At 48.8% G+C, this 23,955-nt stretch overlaps 1 protein-coding gene across 6 annotated transcripts in view; it reads right to left on the bottom strand.

The window, feature by feature from the left end:
• The window catches only part of VPS13B (vacuolar protein sorting 13 homolog B), a 3,181,000-nt gene that overhangs the window by 1,566,007 nt on the left and 1,591,038 nt on the right, over positions 1-23,955 (bottom strand). For all 6 annotated transcript variants that reach the window (XM_078686964.1, XM_078686965.1, XM_078686963.1 and 3 more), the window contains exon 24: positions 6,644-6,864. In XM_078686964.1, coding sequence (XP_078543090.1) covers positions 6,644-6,864 — 221 coding nt within the window. The remainder of the gene's footprint in view (positions 1-6,643; positions 6,865-23,955) is intronic.

A 23,955-nucleotide genomic window follows, 5' to 3' on the forward strand; every position in this document is an offset into this window, starting at 1 on the left:
GTTGAATCACCAGGGTTATGTCCTGATGTTCCAGCCCTGTCTAGAGGCGTAGAGCCTCTTGACTAATTGTCCACGACCCCACCCTATCCTGTTTGTTACAGTACCACATGGTGGTGGTGTTGTCAGATGAACACCTGCCCCACTTTCCCCTTGAAAGAGGGAAGGAATGCTTTTAGTGCCAGTCTGATCGCCCGGAGCTCCAAAAGGTTGAAACGGAGGCCAGACTCTTCTGAAGACTACAAGCCTCTGATCTCTGCTTCTCCCAGGTGGCCGCCCCATCCCAGAAGTGAAGCATCCCTCACAACTGTTAGATCTGGTTTGTGAAGGGAGAGGGATCTGCCTCTGACCCAATCTTGGTTCGTGAGCCACCACTGCAGTTGGTGCGCAGTTCCCCACCAGATCTTGATGTAGTCTGAAAGATTCCCTTGATGCGCCCCCTGGAACTTCAGGTCCCACTGCAGAGCCCAGATATGCCATCTGGCATGATCCACAATCAGGATGCAGGAGACCATAAGGCCCAGCAGCTTCAGAGTCTCACCGAAATCTGGGACAGAGGCTGAAACATCGGTATCATAGCCCAAACATTCCGGGCTTGCTGCTCAGTTCGATAGGCCAGAAACTGCACTGTGTCCAGAACCACCCGATGAAAGTAAGTGTCTCAGAGGGAGTCAGGTATGACTTTGTCATGTTGACAGTGAACCCCAGTGAATGCAGGAGGCCTGCCGTAGTCTGGAGGTGGAAGACAACAGCCTGGCGTGAGTCCAGCTTTAACAGCCAGTCGTCGAGAAAGGGGAAGACTGGAACCCCTGATCTGCACAGATGAGCTGCAACCACCGCCTTTGTGAACCCCTGAGGGGGACTGGTAAGGCCAAAGGGGAACATGGTGAACTGAAAGTGCCTGTGGCCTACCATGAACTTAGGGCAGGATGGGGATATAAAAATAATCGTAATGCAAGTCCAACACCACCAGCCGGTCTCCTGGGTCGAGTGCAGACAGAACTTGGACTAGGGTGAGCGTGCTGAACTTCTCCTTCCGGAGGTGGAAGTTAAGGGCCCGGAGGTCTAAGATAGGATGCAGGCCTTTGTCCTTCTTCGGTACCAGAAAGTAGCGGGTATAACAATAACAACCATGACCTACTGCTGGCACAGGGACCCTCTCTATAGCTCCCTTGGCCAAGAGAGCAGATATTTTCTGGTGGAGAAGTGCCAAATGAACCTCCGACATGCGATCGTAAGAAGATGGCATGGAGGGAGGGGTAGTCTTGAAGGGGAGGGAGTAGCCCCTTTGAGCTATTTGGAGTACCCACCTGTCCGACGTGGTGGGTTGCCAGTGGAGGAGGCGATGGCGGATCCTGCCTAAGACTGATGGGCCTGGAACGTCGGACAAGGAAGGTTTTGAGGCAGTGGAAAGTGGGGAAAAGGTGAACTGGCATGTCCGCTGGCTCCCTGAACCACGAGGATGCTGGTTCCCACATCTGCGCAGAACTGGACAGCTTGCGTGACTCAATGGAATGGCTGGACAGAACGTGGTTGGGTTCCCATTTCGTAGCCATGAAAGGCAGACTAAGGTGGACTTGAGGTAGCAGCATGGCCCAAGGATCTGTCCATAGCTCGAGAATCCTTGAAGCGCTCAAGTGCTGAGTCTGCCTTGTCACCAAAAAGGCAAGTGCCATCAAAGGGCATGTCCAACAAGGAAGATTGGAAACCCCCTTTATAGCCAGTAGTCCTCAACCAGGCATAGCATCTAACAGCTACCTACGTGGCAATCATTCTGCTCAGTGAGTCGATGGAATCAAGGCCACATCGTATGGTAAATTTGGCTGCGTCTATCCTGTATGCACCTGCTTGAGAGAGAATGCCGCGAGCTTCCTCCCGGCAAGGAGGCAGCACCTGCACAACTGTATAGTATTGGAGTATCGGCCCAAGAGGCATGCAGTATTCACTGACCGCAACACCAGGCTGGAGGATGTTCCAACTTCTTGGGTTCCCTATCTGGGGGAGCAGAAGGAATGTGTCTTTTGATGATGAGGCTGGGACTACCAAGCTCTCAGAGGAGGGGTGCTAGGTCAGGAACACTTGGTCGCCCGAAGCGAGGCGGTGGCAGCAGAAGAAGTGTCCAGAAGGACGTAAGTGAGTGCTTCACTGAACGGCAAAAGGGGTTCAGAAACGGAAGCCACAGGCTAAAGTACCTCTGGCAGGAGGTTAGTCCTGACTGCCATCTTAGAGAGTTTGAGGCAGAGGACTTCAGCTGCCCTCCTCACCACCACAGCATAGGAATCTCCCTCCTCCATAGCCATGGTAAGGGGGAGAAAGCAAGCTAGTGTCAGGGGACGTGTCCAGACCACTGGCATCACCCAGGTCCATTCGCCAGTCCGGTTCCTCAAGCTGGTTAAATAAAGGGTCCAGCGGCTCCTCCCAAACGCCATCCTCACCTTCTGGTCCAAAAGGAGCACCCGGAATGAACACAGGAACGAAAGTCCCTTCCGGCGTCGGAATCGGTCCGGGTCCGTGTCCACTTCGGGGATGAGGTCGGCGTGGACTGGGGGCACGGTCGACGACGGAAGCTTCTTCATGGGGGAAGGTTGAGTGAGATTGACCGTGTTGATTCAGATGCAGTCCTGGATTCACGGTGACCCGCTGGGGCCGCAGCTACCGGCATCAAAGTCGCAGGGCCCCAGACCAAACCTGCTGGGCCCAAAGGTGCACCGGCAGAGCCGGGCATCCCAAACATGAGGCACAAGTCCTCATAAAACTTCTAGATCTGGGCAGGAGATGCTCCGGCTCCCGAAAAAGGAAGGAGGCACGGAGCAGTCTCAGAAGTAGGTTCCGGGAACGAAGCCTTCAAGCTACAACACTCTGGATCCCACGTTGCGTTGGTCGACCAACGGGGAGAAGTCGAAGAACGCCTGTGCTTCCCTGACTTACTCTAAGATCTCCCCGATGACTTTGAGTGCAAGGAGTGTGGACTCTGCAACCTTTCTTGAGACCTTGTCCTCAGACGAGAATGGGAGCAAAGCGGAACCAAACGCCAGGCCCCCAGCAGCTTTCGGGACCACTCCCGCAAAGCCTTCGGGTTCATGGCCCATTACTCGGAGCACGACTTTGGGTCGTTGTTGCGCTCCAGACATCAGAGGCACACGAGGTGCGCATCCATCATGGACATCATCCAGTGGCAAAAACCACGGGGCTTGAAGCCGGTCCTTCGCTGGGACATCTTCATGGCACCAGGAGTTTACGACTTGAACAAGAAATTGACAGAAAGTCAAAAAAAGATAGAGGTAGCTCTCTCTGGATCTGGGCTATGCTGGCACAGAAAAAGAAAGAATTGACGACAGCGCATATGGGCGGCATCTATGTGGGTCCAGCGATGTCATACCGACGCCCATGATGGACGCTTAGCCGACGTACATTACCGAACGACATGCAGGGGTACTGCTGAAGAAATAATCTCCTGATCCAGCCTGACGCCTGGGGGGAAATTATAAGGTAAGGAACTACAACTAACAACCACAGCTCAAGCCGAATGAAGTGGCACGTATGTTCTTTAGGAAAACAGACTTTGCGAATCTCTAAGCAATCAAGATGGCATCCCCAACCGAGGGAAGAAGCATGGATCACAACTGTGGTGACTGCCGGCAGAGGGTTTTCGCAGATCAGATGAGCTTGTGCCTGCTACTGCTGCATGTTCCTTGATGCCTCCAGAGATAATCAGCGGCCATCATGTTTGTTATACTAGTAATTGGACTTCCTGATGAACACAGAGTCTAACATTTCATTCTGGACACACGCGTTGTCCAATATGAGGTGCAAAGAGGTCACGTGATCTCCGTGCTAGTAAAGCATTTGGACCTCCGTGAGCGGCTGCACTTTTAGAGACCGCAAAGGTCCGCCATGTTAGGGATAGGCAGGCAGTCAGGCAGATACAAGCCGGCTGTATTTAATAAATTCACTTTTCACTTTATTGGCAACTGACTGGTAACCTTACTTGTAGAACGTTGTCGTGGTCAGTAGTCAGCAGACTGCAGTGTCAGACCTGGAACATCGGGGCCTTCGGGGTTCAGCGTGGTTTACGCTCAGTGAGGCGGTGAGGCAGGAGAGGCCCGGCGCTTCCACAGACTCTGTATCCGTCACCGAGTGCCTTACATCATGCGGAAGCCTTCAGCGTTGTTGCAGCCTTATGGCTGAACTTGAAGCATGAATTTTCTGGTGAGAACTTGTCTTCCTGAGAGGAGGTGCAGGCTCAAGATACCATCTTCCTCGAGCTCAAAACCCCAACCTCCTGAATGTCCTTGTTAAAGAAAGACTTAGAACCAATCACACTTGAAATTATTTTGCTCCAGGAAAGTGACTAGGTCTGAAGAATTAAATTTATTGGCATTTTAGAAATATACAAATGTGTACATCAACAAGGGAACAAGGGTGGGAGCACAGTATAGAAGCAAGGGGAAGGAGGAATAAGGACATCATAATGACCCACCAATAGGTGGATACATTCACCACAGTTGTAGTAAGACATTTCCCACACCGATATAGACCGTGGGTGATGGCCCGGATTGTTTGGAGGTTACAGGCACTCCTACATCAGGGGGATAGGGGGCAGGTGAAGACAGGGTCTCAGGGGAGGTCGCCTACAATGCTAGACAGTGTAAAGAGTCGGCCTTCGGAGGGGGGCTCCTCGCAGTCTTCTGGTGGGGCGAGTCTCTCTTTCTTAAGTATGTTAGGACAGGTTCCCAAATGTCATGGGGCAGGAGCAGTGGGGGCATAACCTCCCAATATACAGAGAGTTGCTCCTGACAGTAAATCACGTCTTGTAGCCCATCTTCCACTTTGGTAGCTGGACATCTTCCCCAATGGATGGCCACACAGCGCTGTCTAGGAATAAAAGCATCGCAGTTAGGTGGACTATTGGGGGGCCTCTTGAACATAGCCTAAAAGTATGGCAAGAGGGGCCTGGGGGAGAAGAAGGACTTTTATGGGGAGCAAAGCGGGAAAGACCCCAGGCAGTAGGCAGCAATGGGTGGGCATTACCAGGCGAGATGTAGAAAAGAGGTCAGAGGGACAGTGCAACGCAAACAGCAGGTGTCCTTCACTAAGACCGTGCGATGGAGGTGCAACAAGGTGCGGTATAGCCAGTGGGGGAATTTGAAGTGGATAAGGCGCAATGTGTAGTTCTGGGAGAGGGCAGCCATTTGGCCACCATAGTAGGACCATTGGGTATCAGTAAGAGGGGGTTGGTGAGTTCTGCCAAAATTGTGTAGGCGGACGGGACAGCCACAGGTGCCATGTCTTGTGTAATGGATCAAAGCTGAGTGACCAGTTGGCGAGGCGATGGGTTAGTTAATATGTGTTTGAGAGCGTGCAGTCTGGGGGGAGAGGAAAACGTGTCGTGTAGAGCGTTGGGGGAGGAGGGCCAAGAGGATACAAATGGAGGGAATAGGTCCGAACATTTTTACTGAGAATTGCCCACCATTGCTATGTAACTGACTGCATTCAAAAGTTCAATTATCTTATACCAAGGCCTACTGAAAAGGCTGATAAAGGAATTTAGTTGTTGTTCTCGCCAATTCTAAGTTCTTTACAAACTTATATGGATTTCCATAGGGAGCAATGTTAATGGTGGGCACCATTACTATTCCTTGGAAATAGTTAAACCCTTTGCTTCTGCTTCTGCTTCCATTTCTTTTTATCTTTACTGTCTAGCTCAAATATTTTGAGGCTCTTAGTTAATACTTTTCTTTTGACTAAACTGATTGGCCTTTTGCTTTCTATATAAATTATCTGTTTAATTATTGGTGTTCACGCTTCCCTGCACACTCCAAATACAACAAGGAGAAGTGTTCAGTCTTAACCCACTGTAATCACGGATGAAGCAAGGCTACTTTTAATAAGGCTTTACTTTCCTGAATGTTGTTGTAGTCTGGCTTTACCTACAGTGGTCTTTGGGCACTCTCTACCCTCAGCTCTCTGGATGGGTTTCCAACTATCCCCTTTTCCTTTACAAGCTTTTTTTTTACTAAGTACAGTACACAGTTACAATTGCCAGATCACTTTTAAATATGCTAAACTATATTTGTGCAAATTCAGAACTGCTAGATTAACTCACATGAACATTTTCTACAGTAACCCGATTTCCTTTCATTTAATTATATGTGCAAGACATCAGTGTATACACAACTCTTCTATAGTTGTGGACTAAGAAAGCGACCCCGAGCAGCATGGCACACATATTCTAATTAAGAGGCACATGGACAACATATTTTCAACCAACTCCAATTTCACCTGAAAGCTTTCAAAGCTGCACCCAAGAGCACAAACAGGATTTTCTTCATCATGCAGATTGCGAGTAAGTGCACTGCGATGTTTCAGCACTTACAAGCTGCACATCTGCAAGTGATTTAATTCTATCTGCCAAAAGATGCATTTGTGCTGTACCAGTAACATTTTGGGATGGGTTTACATTTCAGAACCTGAGAGTACATCAAAGGAACTCTTAATGCAGACAGCCTCATCTTCGTGACCCAGCATTTAAATAGAAACTTTACCATGTCTAACGGAATAGGATGTCCCCAACAAAACTCAGAACAATGGCAGTTAAATCGAGTTATTTGCAACGTCTGTTCATAAATCAGTTAAATGCACTAACCTGGGGGTTGGAGCATTTTATTTCCAATGGCTCGAGGTCCACGTGCAGACAGACAACAAACGAGTGTCTGGATTCAGGACCGGAGCCTGGCAGACTATGCGAGGTGACGGCCAGAGTGGAGGTGCAGCCCATGGGTTCCACCAAACTCAGCGTCATCTGCTGTCCGAGCAGAGTGTACACACTGAAATGAGTCAAGCTGATCGTCCAGGGGAAAGCATCACCTGGTGGGGGGAAAAGAAACAATAAAACATTACGCTTCGAACAATATTAATTAAATAATAAAAAAAACACACATTCATGACCCAAATGCACAGTAATAATTATATAATCTAATAGCACAGCCTATTTCAGGGACGCTCAAATAACGTATCTTGAAATTAGAGTTTCTTTCACATGAATGCATGAAAGATAATATATATCATTTTTAGGTCGAGCCTGGCCAGCACATGCACTGCTCTGTGAGGCATGCTGTATTCAGGTAGGGACTTGAAGTTCCGCCCATTTCCTGCCCATCTTTTCAATTGGCTCCTGTTACTTTACTTTCTAAATCATAGCACCTGATTCATGAATTCGCTTAGAAGTCCCTCCTTGGTACGGTCTTGCTGCATTTGTAACCACCCACGAGGACAGGACTATTTACTTGTGTTGTTACACAGTCTGCTTTCTCTAGTCTGTGAGCACTATTTTCTTTAATGAGTTTCCCCTGTTCCATTCATGACGTACTTTCCTACAACAGTGCACGCCGCATCTTTTATATTTTAATAAGTAATGGCGGTCCGCTTTAACTACAGCGGCTGCGCTTCTTTATTTATTTAATTTGCCAGCGCAATTCACTGTAACTATAGTGGCCACGCTTCTTTTTAGGTCTCGCCTGAGACATGCTGTCTTTTTGAGACATTTAGTAAGTGGCTTTTAAAAGTGCCACCAGAGGCTTTTGTTGGCCTCCAGCTTGTGTTCACGAGAGTGTGCACATGCACAGCTGCCATCTGTGTTTGTATTGCTGTAATCAGGCTCCTCGGCTCGCACTCCCCCTCCCTTCTCCCCCTCCCTCTTTGTCAGTTTCATTTGTGTATTCTATGCTGTAAATGCTCCTCTGCTGGCACTCTCCCCTCCCATTCGTCAGTTTCATTTGTTTCTTCTATTGCTGTGAATGCTCCTGCTTCCACCAGACACACACACCACCACCCATCACTGCACACTTCCACCAGGTACACACACCACCGGCCGCATTGCACGCTTCCACCAGGCACACACACCACCAGCAGTCAATGCACGCTTCCACCAAGCACACACACCACCAGCCATCAGTGCACGCTTTTCCACCACGCACACACACCACCAGCCGCCAGTGCATGCTTTCCCACCAGGCACACACACCACCAGCCGTCAGTGCACGCTTCCCCACCAGGCACACACACCACCAGCCGTCAGTGCACACTTCCCACCAGGCACACAAACACTACCAGCCGTCAGTGCCCGCTTCCACCATGCACACACCACCAGTCAGTGCAAACTTTTCCAACAGGCACACACACCACCAGCCCTCAGTGCACGCTTCCACCAGGCACACACACCACCAGCCATCAGTGCACGCTTCCAAAAGGCACACACCACCAGTCGTCAGAGCACGCTTCGACCAGGCACACACACTACCAGTCGTCCGTGCACGCTTCGACCAGGCACACACACCATCAGCCGTCGGTGCACGCTTCCACCAGGCACACACCACTAGCCGTCAGTGCACGCTTTCACCAGGCACACACACACACACCACCAGCCGTTTGTGCATGCTTCCACTAGGCACACACACCACCAGCCGTCAGTGCACGCTTTCACCAGGCACACACACCACCAGTCGTCAGTGCATGCTTCCACCAGGCGCACACACCACCAGCCATCAGTGCACGCTTCCACTAGGCACACACACCCCCAGCCGTCAGTGCACACTTCCACCGGGCACACACACCAACATCCGTCAGTGCACGCTTTCACCGGGCACACACACCACCAGCTATCAATGCATGCTTTCACCAGGCACACAAACCACCAGCCGTCAGTGCAGCAGGCAGGCTCTTCTCAGAGTTTTTTGGTAAATGTGTGTTCGATGCCTGGGAGGGAGTGGGTCGAGTTTCCTTAACCCATGCTGAGTATTCAGGTGCAGTGCAGGAACTCCCGTGTGAGTGAGTCATGCTGCCTGGGGTTCATTCACTCCACACTTGTAAATTGCGCCTACACCAGGCTTTTTCTCATATGCAAAGTTCAGCGCATGGGCAGCCATCACTTCCCCGGGAATGACTGCTTCCTACAACCAGAATGGAAACAACATTCAGAGCAATGAAAACAAGTTCATTTAATGCAAAGAACTGTTAACAAAAACCATGTCCAGCTATTGTAGATCTGGCAACTTAAACAAAACAGAAACAAAAAACAAACAAGCATTGGCATAGCCAATGGGTCTCGCTTTTTGGACCCCTATAAGTATTTAGTTATGCAGCAGAATATCCTTGGTGCAACAACACAAACTGTTGCATGGCTAAACACTTATAAGGTCCCAAATGCGAGACCTTTTGGCTATGCCAATGCTTTTTTTATTGTAGTTGTCAGTGCGGTCTGTTTTAATTTTTAACGGCCGTGCTACAAAATCTAAAGCGCCCCATACCATGCTTTCACTCTAAAAGTGGCAACACCCCTTTCTTTAGACGCTGCTCGCCTTATTCAGGTTACAGCACGCCGCGTCTAAACAAAGGGGTGCTGCCGCAATTAAACTGAATTCTGACACTAAGGAGTTAGGTCCTTAACCATGAAGTCAGCTGGACCATCAATTAAATGTGTACAAAAAAATTGCCAACTTCACCTTACTTGACACCTCCCAATTGAGGAAAACAAACCAGTATTACTATATGGTCTGTTTGGTATATTTACTTAATACCTTTTTGCTTTTTATTTCATTATATTAAAAAAAGTTTAGGTACAAAAAAGACACTTAAATACATTCAACAATTCCAACATAAATTTTCAAAGCAAATTACATTCCACATTGCACATATAAACACCACATAAATTACATTACATATATAAACACCATATTCATTTGGATCAACAATTAGACTCACATAAATGATATCTAACTAAACAAAGGACAAAGTGAACATTTAGATACTATTATTAAACAAGTAGCAAATTAATGCATATTAAATTTGTCAAAGTCATTAAATGTGCTGCAAATTAATGCATTCCTCATTCAAAAGGTTTGAACCAGGAATGCATTAATTTGCAGCACATTTAATGACTTTGACAAATTTAATATGCATTAATTTGCTACTTGTTTAATAATAGTATCTAAATGTTCACTTTGTCCTTTGTTTAGTTAGATATCATTTCTGTGAGTCTAATTGTTGATCCAAATGAATATGGTGTTTATATATGTAATGTAATTTATGTGGTGTTTATATATGCAATGTGGAATGTAATTTGCTTTGAAAATTTATGTTGGAATTGTTGAATGTATTTAAGTGTCTTTTTTGTACCTAAACTTTTTTTAATATAATGAAATAAAAAGCAAAAAGGTATTAAGTAAATATACCAAACAGACCATATAGTAATACTGGTTTGTTTTCCTCAATTGGGAGGTGTCAAGTAAGGTGAAGTTGGCAATTTTTTTGTACGCAATTAAACTGAAAGCACAGCATGGGGCCCTTTTCCAAAAAACAAACAAACATGTTTGAGAACTTCACAAACAAATGTTTTTTTTTTTTTTTTGTAAAAGCACCCCCCTATGCCATGCTTTTACTTTTATGGTGGCCGCACACTCTTTCTTTAGATGCCGCTAGCTGTAACCTCAATACGGCGAGCAGCATCTAAAGAAAGGGGCGTGGCCATCATTAAAATGGTCTCGCATTTGTGAGAGTTTGCGCTATTGGCATTAGAAATGGCAATGCTTTTTATATAGGACCACGTTGTAGGGTCGGTTTTGGCATGTAATCAGGACTGCATATCGTGCTTACTGACAAACCGGTTCGCTCTTATTAATGTTAATGTAATGATTTTCAAGATCTATTGGCTGAGCAGATCCTCTTGAAAGATATGCTGTGGCTCCTCACTGGAATCTTCCTGAGATTCCAGATTTAAGAGCAAATGGTGTTTGCCTAAAGCGCAGTGGTGCATTTCCTGCCTCCTGGAGATGCATGCTGCGAGCAGGCTTACACTCATTAAAAGGCTACCAGGCAAGAAGCAGAGCAGGCTTGGGGGGACACAAACAGCTGACGTCATGCCAGCCTCAGCAGAGTTGCTGGTCTTCAACATAATGTGCCCCAGAAATCAATGTTTTAGCAACCACTGCAATTTTAAGTCTATGTCTGTCCGCAATGTAACTACTTCCAATGTGCACGGCTCCGTTTATGACAGCACCCCCACTTTATTTTTACTATAGCTCCTAATCTTTTGATAATCACCAGGTCATTTTAGCCATATATACTCCATTAATTAATTCTAATAACATGGAAGTTGTGCGGATCTCTTTGCTCTAGATAATGTAAAGAAAGCTGTCCCATGTACTATGCAGTACATGTTGCTTCGCTGCTACTTTGGAGTGGATTTGCTCTCTGTCCCAGTTTGAGGTTTATTACTGGATGTCTAGCAGTCGGTGTTGGAACGTGACCCCTCTATGCTCCCATCGGATACTCCACCGATGAGAAGAGTCAGGGAAACACTTTACTTTTAATAGGTAAAAGCAGACATACAATGGGTCCTTCGCGTAGGTCGTCCAGTTATGACTGCCTCGACACAAAACCGGGCCGAGGAGCACAGGCCGCCAGGTGAGCGCTTGCCGAACTGCAGAATGGGTGTACCACTGACGACGCCTGGCGGGAAGGGAGACAGGACAAAAGACAGCGTCGCAAGGGTGCGGCAGACAACACCGGGAATAACCGTGCAAAATGTTAAAGGGCAGCGCTGTAACAGCGTAAATCGGGAAAATAACAGTAAGTATAAACCAACATATGAAATAAGCAAATAATACGATTTTCAAACTGAGAGCAAAAGACACGCGATAATGCGCGTTAGCAGCAGGAATTTTACACCTGCTCTGACCTGGTGTTAAGTCGGACCAAAGCCTGCACCGCAAAAGGGAGCACAGCCCACAGCCACACCTGAAGACAAACAGATGCCATGGAGAAACTGAACATGCAGCACGGACACCCAAAAGGGTCACAACAACACCTGCCGACATCACACCCATTCAGTGGAACTCTGGAGAGCGGGGTAAGAGCCGGACAAGAGGAGCAACCCACAGCGGCAGCCGAGACCGCTTCACCTCTTGTCGCGACGAGCGCTCTGCAGGCGGGGGCGACTCTTCAAACCACAGATCTCAGCACCAGCCAGAGCAGCTCCCCAGCCCACCACCCAACAACAGCGGCTCCCCCGGCCCGCTCTGAAGCGGAGCCCGGGGTCCCGTGCCCCCGGGGGCCAGAGCAGCGAGGGAGGCTCCTCTCCACACCAGGGATTTATGGTTCTCCCGGACCTGCAGGATCACCATGCAGCCCCAGCCGAGAAAGGTGAGCCCCCGGCCGCCCCACGTCTGCAGCAGCCCTTGCAATTCTGGGCCAGTAGAGAGGGCCTGTGCGGAGCGGCCCTCGGGGCACATACACCCCTCCGCAAAAGAAAGCAGCCGTGAAGACACCAGATGCAGGCAGCAGCCCTGCAGCCACATGCGAAGGAAAGAAACTACGCCATGGACTTTCCTGGACTTCTTTACTTTTTCTTTTGTTCTGGCTGCCATTTTGCTGCTGCTCTCGGCGGCTTTTCTCTGGACCCTGACCCGCCATCTTGCCCATTCCCTCGTCCTTTAACCCTTTTCCCTTGTTTCCCCCTATGCCTCAAATGTTTCTCCATACCCGTGTATCCCTCCCACCCTCCCTTGGTGCTGTGACTGCATCCCCCCTCCGACCCCACTTAATGGAACTCTGCTTTTCTGTATATAGAGATAACTCTAATCACTAGTATATGCAGTAGACCTTCGTACTCTTTACAATTCCTATGTCACTCTTGAGCTCCACCCCAGCCGACATCACTGCTGGCCCCTCACACCCAAAACGAGCTCCTACTGTGTTGACTCTAAAGGTCTAGCCCTCCTCCTCCGTTCTAGTGGGCCTGGGCTGTCCCAGCCCAGGTGCAATGTGACAAGCTAATTATCAGGTGTGGGTTTTCCTCCACACCCCTTCATTTCCCAGGAACGGAGTCAATCACTGATAATTGCTCAGTTTTTGTGGGTAGACTTTTGTTCCCTCTGCTGGGGAGCACCCCAGTAGGGTGGACAAAGGCCTGGAATACGATTATAGTCTGTGCCAGAGAAATATGACAATTTCTGGAGTCACATAAGTTGTGAATGTAGTATGTTGGCAACTGCAAAATCAAAATGGGAGCAAATATTTTACACCAGTTGGAAACCTTGCTGGACTGTGTAGGCCCACGTGGAGCAAAACTGCACTTTAAGGCAGATTTTGCTATATATAGTACAATAAAAGCACTACAGATTTTCCAGTAAGTCCAACAGACTTATCAATCTATGAATGCCCATTAATATCATAAGGCCTACTCCAGGTCAGCACTAATCCTTGCAGAGTCCCTTCTGCGCCAGGCTACCTGAGCACAATTTTCTGAGCAGCACACAGTGGTAATCGCACAAGTGCAGCCCACACAAATGTTCACAACTAACAAGCCCAGTACTTCTTTCCCTAGCTATGCTGCAGCAGCCTTATTTTAAAAGGTGGACACCAGCGGTTCCCACACCAAGTCCAATTTTTATGAATTTATTGTGAAATGAGACTCAGACAGTGAGACTCATCCACAGTAAAGGTCCAAAAACTGGGTAGTCAAGAGCGAAAAATCCTAGTGGACTAAATGAATGGAACCCATTTGCTTAAAGACCTATGACTATGAACCTGAAAAAAAGCACTGCCAATACAAATCTTCAAAATCTGGTATGAAGTGGAAGGGAGACTCATTATCATTCAAAACCCCATTGCTAAGATTGCAGGAAATTGGCTTGATATATGCCTAATACTAAGAGTAGATGCACTGGCATTTAATACTCCTACAATACTGGCATGAAGATGGAATCTAGCAATAAATCTGTTTCCCAATAGTCCCAGTAGATTGACTATAACAAAGAGAACCCTGTAAACAGACAAAGGATTTCCGTTCGCAAACTGACAAGCGGCACTTGATAAACCTGGAAGTGAGAATACATTTATGAGACAATGTCCAGATGAAACTGCTTTGTAATACCCTTGAGCGTATTGGTTAAAGTCCTAAACTATGAAATCCTGATGGGTGGCATTGCAGTCTAGGCAGCCTTTGCTTTACATGATGGATAAAGCAATGGATACTCCTCAAGCTGATAAATGGCATCTCAATATTATCACTCTGACTATTCCAGAACTCAACAAGAAACAGAGCTGCACAATTGGTAGAATACGCCAGTCTGAATGAACGATTTGTGAATGCGAGGCACAGTCTAAGACAAGCACCTAATATCTATAAGATATTAGGCGAATATAGGAAAATAAAATGAAGACATTTGCATCCAATGAAAATAGACGTATGCCCACACAGCCTTTTCCAAATTGCTTTCACACAAGTTTGGACACTGTCCTCAGTTTTGTCAGTGCCAGATTCTCCGATGTAAATCTTTCCACTCTATGGAACTCTAGTCCTGAAGAGGTGAGATGCCAATAAGATTTGTTTCTTTACAAAAAAAAAATATATATATATATACACATATATATATATATATATATATATATATATATATATATACACACTGATAACCTACCTATTCAAAACTTACTTCGATTACGTTTTTCTCAAGTTCTAACAACCTTGATCTCCAAGCACTTTATTCTTTGGAATTGCTGTGATATTATCTACACTGCCTCCCCTTTCTTAGCCTCGCATTCTTGCCCATCCCAATATTTTAGTACTGAAAACTTAACCTGTCCATACAGATGGCATTAAGAAACTTGTAGTTCTTCCGTCCTTCTGATTTTCCACTTTACCTGATGACCATCTACATTTTTCTTCTCTCAGCACCACTTTCTCCCTACCTGGTATCACTAACCTATGCTGTAATGAAAATGCTAAACAGTTTGAATTTTCCTAGAACCTCCTGTTTGGAAAACTAAACTGTGTTTTATGTCCATTTTTATACGACTCGTTCTGTCTAGAAAGGACTATCTCTAATGGTCTTTGAATTCAAAAGGACTCAAACACCATGTTGGTGTGCTTTATACAAAGCTAAATAAAAAATAATAAAATACTAGGTGGTTCAAGTGGTTAACACTGTTCTCACAGAGAAAGAAAGAACACTAATGATTAATCCGGCAGACTAATTAATGATATAGCTGAGAGGCAAATGTAGACAGCTTAGAATGATCCTTTAACCATAGCACACAACTTCTGAGGCCACAGAGGAAGAGCAGTGAACAAGTGGAAAGCCCTGGAGCAGAACATGAAATAAAAATAAAAATAAAAACAAGGACATGGGCACAGGTAAATCATTGGAGTAGCAATGCTAAACTGTATAAAGATTGTGATGCACATGCAACATCAGGGAGGCCAAACATTCATTTCCAGGAGGAGGAGGTGGTCTCTCTTTAAGACAGTAATCCAGAGGCCTGCAATGGATGTACTCCTATGATGAAGATTACGACCCCATACCCTTTTATCAAAGTCAATGTGAAATATTCCTATGCACTATACTTGGCACAAAACCTCCAAGTGCATGAACCACTATTAGGATTTGTTTCTCCAATGTCATCTGGGCACAGCATGAGTTTGCAGTTTCATATTTCGTAGCAGATGTAGGACTCCAGAGATTAGAGGTTGCCCTACCATTGATTCCTGAAGTTATGTGGGAATATGTAGGGTGCTCACAAGATTTACGGGTGGAAACAAATCCCTGGCAAAAGTAAAACTGACCTACACAAACGTAACTGCCAGGTCCAATTGAGGAAGTTCTATATCAGAGAAATTTGACATGTGGTCTAGTACTCTCCACGTTTCTTTAACAATTAATCTTGAAAAGGGTACACGCTGATACACTAGGCGCCAAGAGATATGTCTGCAGAGGAATAACAAAATACATTTTCGTTCTCAAACATTGGGAGATTTCAATGAGTTACACTAGATTTCTGCTTCCTCAGTGAGCTTTATATAATACTAGAAAGTGATCTATGAGCAAAATCAGCTCAGCAAAGATGACCAACCAACAGCAATGTGTTGTATAGTATAGGTATAGTTCCACTATCCTCTGCTACCGCAGCACATATTAACAAAAGTTGGCACAACTACCATGTATCACAACGACAATTAGTTACAAAGGCAGAGGGCTCACCAACAGTAAATCACTAAAATGGGAAATATTTGCCCCAGTAACAAAGTAGAATATGCGTTTCATCTTGTTATGCTGTCTTCCAAAAATAGTATTCTTTTCCTGTGAAGATGTAACATTCCTTTCCTGTTTACAACTCCAAGTCAACTTCCCATGATAACTACAATTGAAGTAAATGATATGTATATACAAACTCGCGTTGTTCAGAGAACATTTTCCTGATGTGAACGATCCCACTCCAAAAGAAACCACAAAGGACCTGCCATTAAAATGAAATCTTTACAAAATTCACAGTTGCCTCACAGGCACTGAGAACCAGCACGGCAGATGCCTAACACTGGCATTATTAAGCTGGACCATGTACTGCCAATAACAAAGGTGTTGACTTGTCATTTTGTTAAGGTAAAATCTGAACATAAACAGCAAAAAATGCAAAGCAATTAGAAATGGAGGAAATAATCTTGGTATGTGTTGTACATTGGTCTTATAACATGTCCGATATTTTACTGTTTTGAAGACAGAAAAATTTCATCAGGCGCTTTTGACACACTGTTAACACTCAAAACCTCATTACCCTACTGACCGGATCCAGACATCTAGCATCGACAGAGAATACACTATAATATTGTAATGGTCCCTCAAGCTGTGGCGTCCCCAACACAAACTCTCAGCTTAACTGTGTTCATAAACGACTCTCTTTACAGGGATACAACACTGTGCTTGGACAGACACCATTAACGTGTTTATACATTTAAAAAGCAAATACATAAATGGGGACGCTAGTGCCGAGGTAGAGTGGGTCCTTGTTTGCATCATTAAAAACTTGATAAATAATTAAACAACGGCAAAGAGCGAGGAGATCACAAACACTGAACAGCCCCACTCAAGAACTGCTGATGCAAGAGGGGCATTTGTGGGAGTTATACAGCACATGCAAAGCGTAAAGGTAAGACTGTAGTGTCTGTCATGCTGCATAAACCCTTACTACCCAGTAGGACTTCTTTTGCTAGTATCAGTGCATCTGTTTTGGGCACATAGTACCAGTGGCGTTTTTTTCATGGGGGTGGGGGAGAGTCCACCCCCGCCCGCCTGCTGCGAGCCGCGCTAAATCCATGTGAACAATAAAATTCCAATGACATTATTTCATTGCCATTTTTTAGGTCTCGTGACCTATCAATGCGCATGCGCATTGAGAGAAGCGAGACTATAGGGCTTTAAACAAAGCTTACCTAACTGTGGCGATTTGCTGCTGTGCCCGTGGCTTTTAAAATGCGCGTGCACATCACCAAATCGCCGTCTGTTCCCTCAGCCGCATTCCTCCCACACCTTTTGAAGTGAAGCTTAGCTTCACTTCAAAGGCCCCTGCTGCTTCACACCCTCATGCCGCTCTCCCCGCTCCGCCCCCTCCCCTGCCCGCCATGTGCATTTCTCCTCCCCCCCTCCCCACAGCAATGCCCTCCGTCTTGTTTCCTTTCTTGTTTCTCTGGGAACTTTGCACTCCGATGACGCTGAATGGAGTGTGTTTACATGCTCAAGGCAGGCTGGGCTCACCGGTGGTCCTACACACAGCAGCAGCTGGCTTTTGTGTGTGCCTCTAGCAGTCTCTTTTCTTTGCCTATTGCTAACCTTACTTTCTTATCCAGAAAGCCAATCTTTTTGGTTGCAAACGGTTCTGTGCCACAAATAAGGTTACCAGCCGTTCATTTGTGCCGATCACCATCTCTCTTACTCCTGATATTTTCTACTACAGATAGTTATCGGGCATGGAGATTAGCCTATTTTTTTTTACATATTGGCACACGAAAACTACAACTCCCAGAAGACACTCGTTTGTTAAATCAAAGCTCAGTTCTACAAACCTGGTGTTCAGTGCACATACATGCAAAACCTGGCAACTTTGCAGTAAGCCACCAAAATCTCAGAGCCACGGCAATTCAAGCTCCGTGCATGCATGCAGACTGAGGAGGGTGCAGGGCCTGTACTTTGCTCCCACCTGCAGCCCGAGGTATCTTCTCACGTGCTGCTTAAACTCTGTCTTTTTCTGCAGTACAAGCAATGTGCCCACCACAGGCTGCGTCCAGTAGCAGAGGTCGTTACCAGTTAGCAAAGGACTTCCTGATCAGTGATTGTCAGCAAAGCCCAAAGCTATAATGCAGGACCCTGGATGCTTTTTGAAATGGGATTTCTCCGTCGTCAAGATGCGCATTGTCTGCTTCAGCCACCTTACACCTGCTGCCAGGGTGGTGTACTGGAGCTCGAAGCCATCTCCTCTGCGTTCGGCCCCGTTCTGATTACCTCTGAGTCCTCCACATCACCTGTTCTTTCACTTTCGCTTTCTCGTTATATGCCCATATACATCACCCATCACACTCACCCTCACTCACCCTCACCCTCACTCACCCTCACTCACTCTCACCCTCGCTCACCCTCACCTTCACTCACCCTCACCCTCACTCACCCTCACCCTCACCCACCCTCACCCTCACCCACCCTCACCCTCACTCACCCTCAACCCCTCACTCACCCTCACTCACCCTCACCCTCACTCACCCTCAACCCCTCACCCTCACTCACCCTCATTCACCCTCACCCTCACTCACCCTCACCCTCACTCACCCTCATTCATGGGAGGGGAGAGGTGTGGCGCCGCGGCCAGGGCGACTGACGCTGGAATCTGGGGATCAGGATTCGATCCCCGGCTCCGGCGGCAGGTTAGCCCAGCACCATGCGACTCTGGGCAATAGCTTGCTTAATCTTCCCGACGGCCCCCAGCGCCTAGAGACCCTAACGGGTGATTGTGCGCTATACAAATGTGGATTATTATTATTATTATTCACCCTCACCCTCACTCACCCTCACCCTCACTCACCCTCAACCCCTCACCCTCACTCACCCTCAACCCCTCACCCTTACTCACCCTCACTCACCCTCACCCTCACTCATCCTCACTCACCCTCACTCACCCTCACCCTCACTTACCCTCACTCACCCTCACTCACCCTCACCCTCACTCACCCTCACCCTCACTCACCCTCACCCTCAACCCCTCACTCACCCTCACTCACCCTCAAACCCTCACTCACCCTCACCCTCACTCACCCTCAACCCCTCACCCTCACTCACCCTCAACCCCTCACCCTCACTCACCCTCAACCCCTCACTCACCCTCACTCTCACTCACCCTCACTCACCCTCAACCCCTCACCCTCACTCACCCTCAACCCCTCACCCTCACCCTCACTCACCCTCAACCCCTCACCCTCACTCACCCTCACCCTCACTCACCCTCAACCCCTCACCCTCACTCACCCTCACTCACCCTCACCCTCAACCCCTCACCCTCAACCCCTCACCCTCACTCACCCTCACCCTCAACCCCTCACCCTCACTCACCCTCAACCCCTCACCCTCACTCACCCTCAACCGTCACCCTCACTCACCCTCACTCACCCTCACCCTCACTCACCCTTACTCACCCTCACCCTCACTCACCCTCAACCCCTCACCCTCACTCTCAACCCCTCACTCCCCCTCAACCCCTCACCCTCAACCCCTCACTCACCCTCACTCTCACTCACCCTCACTCACCCTCAACCTCACCCTCACTCACCCTTACCCTCACTCACCCTCAACCCCTCACCCTCACTCACCCTCACTCACCCTCATTCCCCCTCACCCTCACCCTCACTCACCCTCACTCACCCTCAACCCCTCACCCTTACTCAACCTCACTCACCCTCACTCACCCTCACCCTCACTCACCCTCACCCTCACTCACCCTCACCCACCCTCACCCTCAACCCCTCACCCTCACTCACCCTCACTCACCCTCAAACCCTCACCCTCACCCTCACTCACCCTCACCCTCACTCACCCTCAACCCCTCACCCTCACTCACCCTCAACCCCTCACCCTCACTCACCCTCAACCCCTCACCCTCAACCCCTCACTCACCCTCACTCTCACTCACCCTCACTCACCCTCAACCCCTCACCCTTACTCACCCTCAACCCCTCACCCTCACCCTCCCTCAACCCCTCACTCACCCTCACCCTCACTCACCCTCAACCCCTCACCCTCACTCACCCTCACTCACCCTCACCCTCACTCACCCTCACCCTCACTCACCCTCAACCCCTCACCCTCACTCACCCTCACCCACCCTCAACCCCTCACCCTCACTCACCCTCAACCCCTCACCCTCACTCACCCTCACCCTCACCCTCACCCTCACTCACCCTCAACCCCTCACCCTCACTCACCCTCACTCACCCTCACTCACCCTCAACCCCTCACCCTCACTCACCCTCACTCACCCTCAACCCCTCACCCTCAACCCCTCACCCTCACCCTCACTCACCCTCAACCCCTCACCCCCTCACTCACCCTCACTCTCACTCACCCTCAACCCCTCACCCTCACCCTCACTCACCCTCACCCTCACTCACCCTCAACCCCTCACCCTCACTCACCCTCACCCTCACTCACCCTCAACCCCTCACCCTCACTCACCCTCAACCCCCTCACTCACCCTCAACCCCTCACCCTCACTCACCCTCAACCCCTCACCCTCACCCTCACTCACCCTCACCCCCTCACCCTCACCCTCACTCACCCTCACCCTCACCCTCACTCACCCTCACCCTCACCCTCACTCACCCTCACTCACCCTCAACCCCTCACTCACCCTCACCCTCACTCACCCTCACTCACCCTCAACCCCTCACCCTCACTCACCCTCAACCCCTCACCCTCACTCACCCTCAACCCCTCACCCTCAACCCCTCACCCTCACCCCTCACCCTCAACCCCTCACCCTCACTCACCCTCACCCTCACTCACCCTCACTCACCCTCACTCTCACCCTCACTCACCCTCAACCCCTCACCCTCACTCACCCTCACCCTCACCCACCCTCACTCACCCTCAACCCCTCACCCTCACTCACCCTCAACCCCTCACCCTCACTCACCCTCAACCCCTCACCCTCACTCACCCTCAACCCCTCACTCACCCTCACTCTCACTCACCCTCACTCGCCCTCAACCCCTCACCCTCACTCACCCTCACTCACCATCACCCTCACTCACCCTCAACCCCTCACCCTCACTCCCTCACCCTCAACCCCTCACCCTCACTCACCCTCAACCCCTCACCCTCAACCGCTCACCCTCACTCACCCTCAACCCCTCACTCACCCTCAACCCCTCACCCTCACTCACCCTCACCCTCACTCAACCTCAACCCCTCACCCTCACCCTCACTCACCCTCACTCATCCTCACCCTCACTCACCCTCACCCACCCTCACTCACACCCTCACCCTCACTCACCCTCACTCACCCTCAACCCCTCACTCACCCTCAACCCCTCACCCTCACTCACCCTCAACCCCTCACCCTCACTCACCCTCACCCTCACTCACCCTCAACCCCTCACCCTCAACCCCTCACCCTCACCCTCATTCACCCTCAACCCCTCACCCTCAACCCTCACCCTCACTCACCCTCAACCCCTCACCCTCACTCACCCTCAATCCCTCACCCACCCTCAACCCCTCACTCACCCTCAACCCCTCACCCTCAACCCCTCACTCACCCTCACTCTCACTCACCCTCACTCACCCTCAACCCCTCACTCACCCTCACCCTCACTCACCCTCAACCCCTCACCCTCACTCACCCTCACTCACCCTCAACCTCACTCACCCTCACTCACCCTCAACCCCTCACCCTCACTCACCCTCAACCCCTCACCCTCACTCACCCTCACCCTCACTCACCCTCAATCCCTCACTCACCCTCACTCACCCTCAACCCCTCACCCTCACTCACCCTCACCCTCACTCACCCTCACCCTCACTCACCCTCAACCCCTCACCCTCACTCACCCTCAACCCCTCACCCTCACTCACCCTCAACCCCTCACCCTCAACCCCTCACTCACCCTCACCCTCACTCACCCTCAACCCCTCACCCTCACTCACCCTCACCCTCACTCACCCTCACCCTCACTCACCCTCACCCTCACTCACCCTCAACCCCTCACCCTCACTCACCCTCAACCCCTCACCCTCACTCACCCTCAACCCCTCACCCTCACTCACCCTCACTCACCCCCTCACCCTCAACCCCTCACCCTCACTCACCCTCAACCCCTCACCCTCACTCACCCTCAACCCCTCACCCTCACTCACCCTCAACCCCTCACCCTCAACCCCTCACCCTCACAACACATATTGTGTTACAATAGGTGTCACATTTGCGAAAGATAAAACTATTGGCATTGTAAATAACAAAGCTATTAATTTCGCTATTTTCAAAACAAGCACATAAATAAAAAATGTGTCCTTTACAATACCAATAGCTCAAACTTTCCTAATGCGAGACCTATTGCATTGCTGTGCTTCTCTCCCCTGCTGCACTCTCCTGCTCTCTAGAGATGTGGCCTAATGACCAGAGCTGCCATCTAAGTCACGTAAATACAAAACATGTTGCATTCCAAATGCTATAGGTGTCACATTCGCGAAAGTTATAACTATTGGCATTGTAAATGACAAAGCCATCAATTTAGCAATTTTAAAAACCAACAAATAAATAAAATATGTCATTTACAAGACCAATAACTCCAACTTTTCTAATGCGAGACCTATTGCATTTCCAATGCTTGTTTTTTTTGCAAGGCGCACCGCAGCCGCAGCCTACCCCGGAGCCGGGAGAAAGGAGGGGTGTTCCCTCTGCTGCATGGAGGAGTAGAGCAGTGGCTGGCTAGACACTGCAAAGTGCGCAAGTCCGTTTGGCCGGCTTTGTTGCGCTGACCAAACTGACTCGCACACTTTGAAGCTCTCCACCCAGCTGGTGGAGACCAAACACAGACCTACAGGGCCTGAAGGAGGGTCTAGAAACCTGCCCCTTCCAATTCTGGCACTGCTCTCATGCTGGTTAAAAGCATGAGAAAAGCATCTGGATTGCTTAGTGAAGTTACCTCTTCCAATCGTGCCTGTCGGAGCCATAGACTGCAAAAGAAACAGAGGACGCTGCAGAGGTAAGTACATTTATTTTATTTTTAATGTTATTGTAATTCACGCAAGTGTTTTCATTTTGCAGGCGTCAGTTACTTTTCACCTTTCCATGCCAGAAGCACAGAGCCATGAAGTGAATTGACTTGTGTGTGTGTCACAACTAGTGCCCTGAAAAGGGAGCAACCCCTAACCCTATTCAATGAGTCCGCAGAGCAGGGAGGCATGGGTGGGTCTATAAGGAAACTGCAGCAAGATATTGTCTCTACCAGATAATGCAGTACCAACGGTAAGTAACTTGTTAATCTGATAAGAGACTTCTCTCTGCAGATTCCTTACCTTTGAATAGATATCCAAGCCATACTATACTGGCAGTGGGCTGCGGACGAATTTTCACACTAAAAAGTCTTACAGGACTGCACTGGGGAAAAGCCCGTCACTGCGGACCTGACTGGCAAACGTGTGCAGAGACGCCCACGTTGCTACCTGACAGATGTCCAGGACTGGGACAACCCGAGCCAAAGCCGTGGTCGCAGCATTCTCCCTGGTGAAATTAGCTTCTAAGCCTTCAGGGGGCTGCTACATAGCCAGGGAATAGCAGATCTTAATGCAGAGAACGACCCAGCGAAAAATGGTCAGTTTCTGCACAGCCTGACTTTTTGAGCTCCCATGTAACCCACAACTCTTTTGTGTGAGGAAGGCAGAATAACAATGCTCTTCTTGTGTCCAGACATTGGAGACGTTTCTCTTCCTTAAAAGTGAGCATGTGAGCAAAAAAGGTGGGCAGCATGATTGATTGACCCAAAAGGAATAGGCTCACTACTTTTGGTATTAATGAAGCACAGGTGTGAAGCACTACCTTATCCATAAAAGTCATCATGTAGGGAGGCTTACATGATAGAGCCTG

Source organism: Lissotriton helveticus, chromosome 4_1, assembly GCF_964261635.1.
Source record: "Lissotriton helveticus chromosome 4_1, aLisHel1.1, whole genome shotgun sequence".
NCBI classification, from domain to species: domain Eukaryota; kingdom Metazoa; phylum Chordata; class Amphibia; order Caudata; family Salamandridae; genus Lissotriton; species Lissotriton helveticus.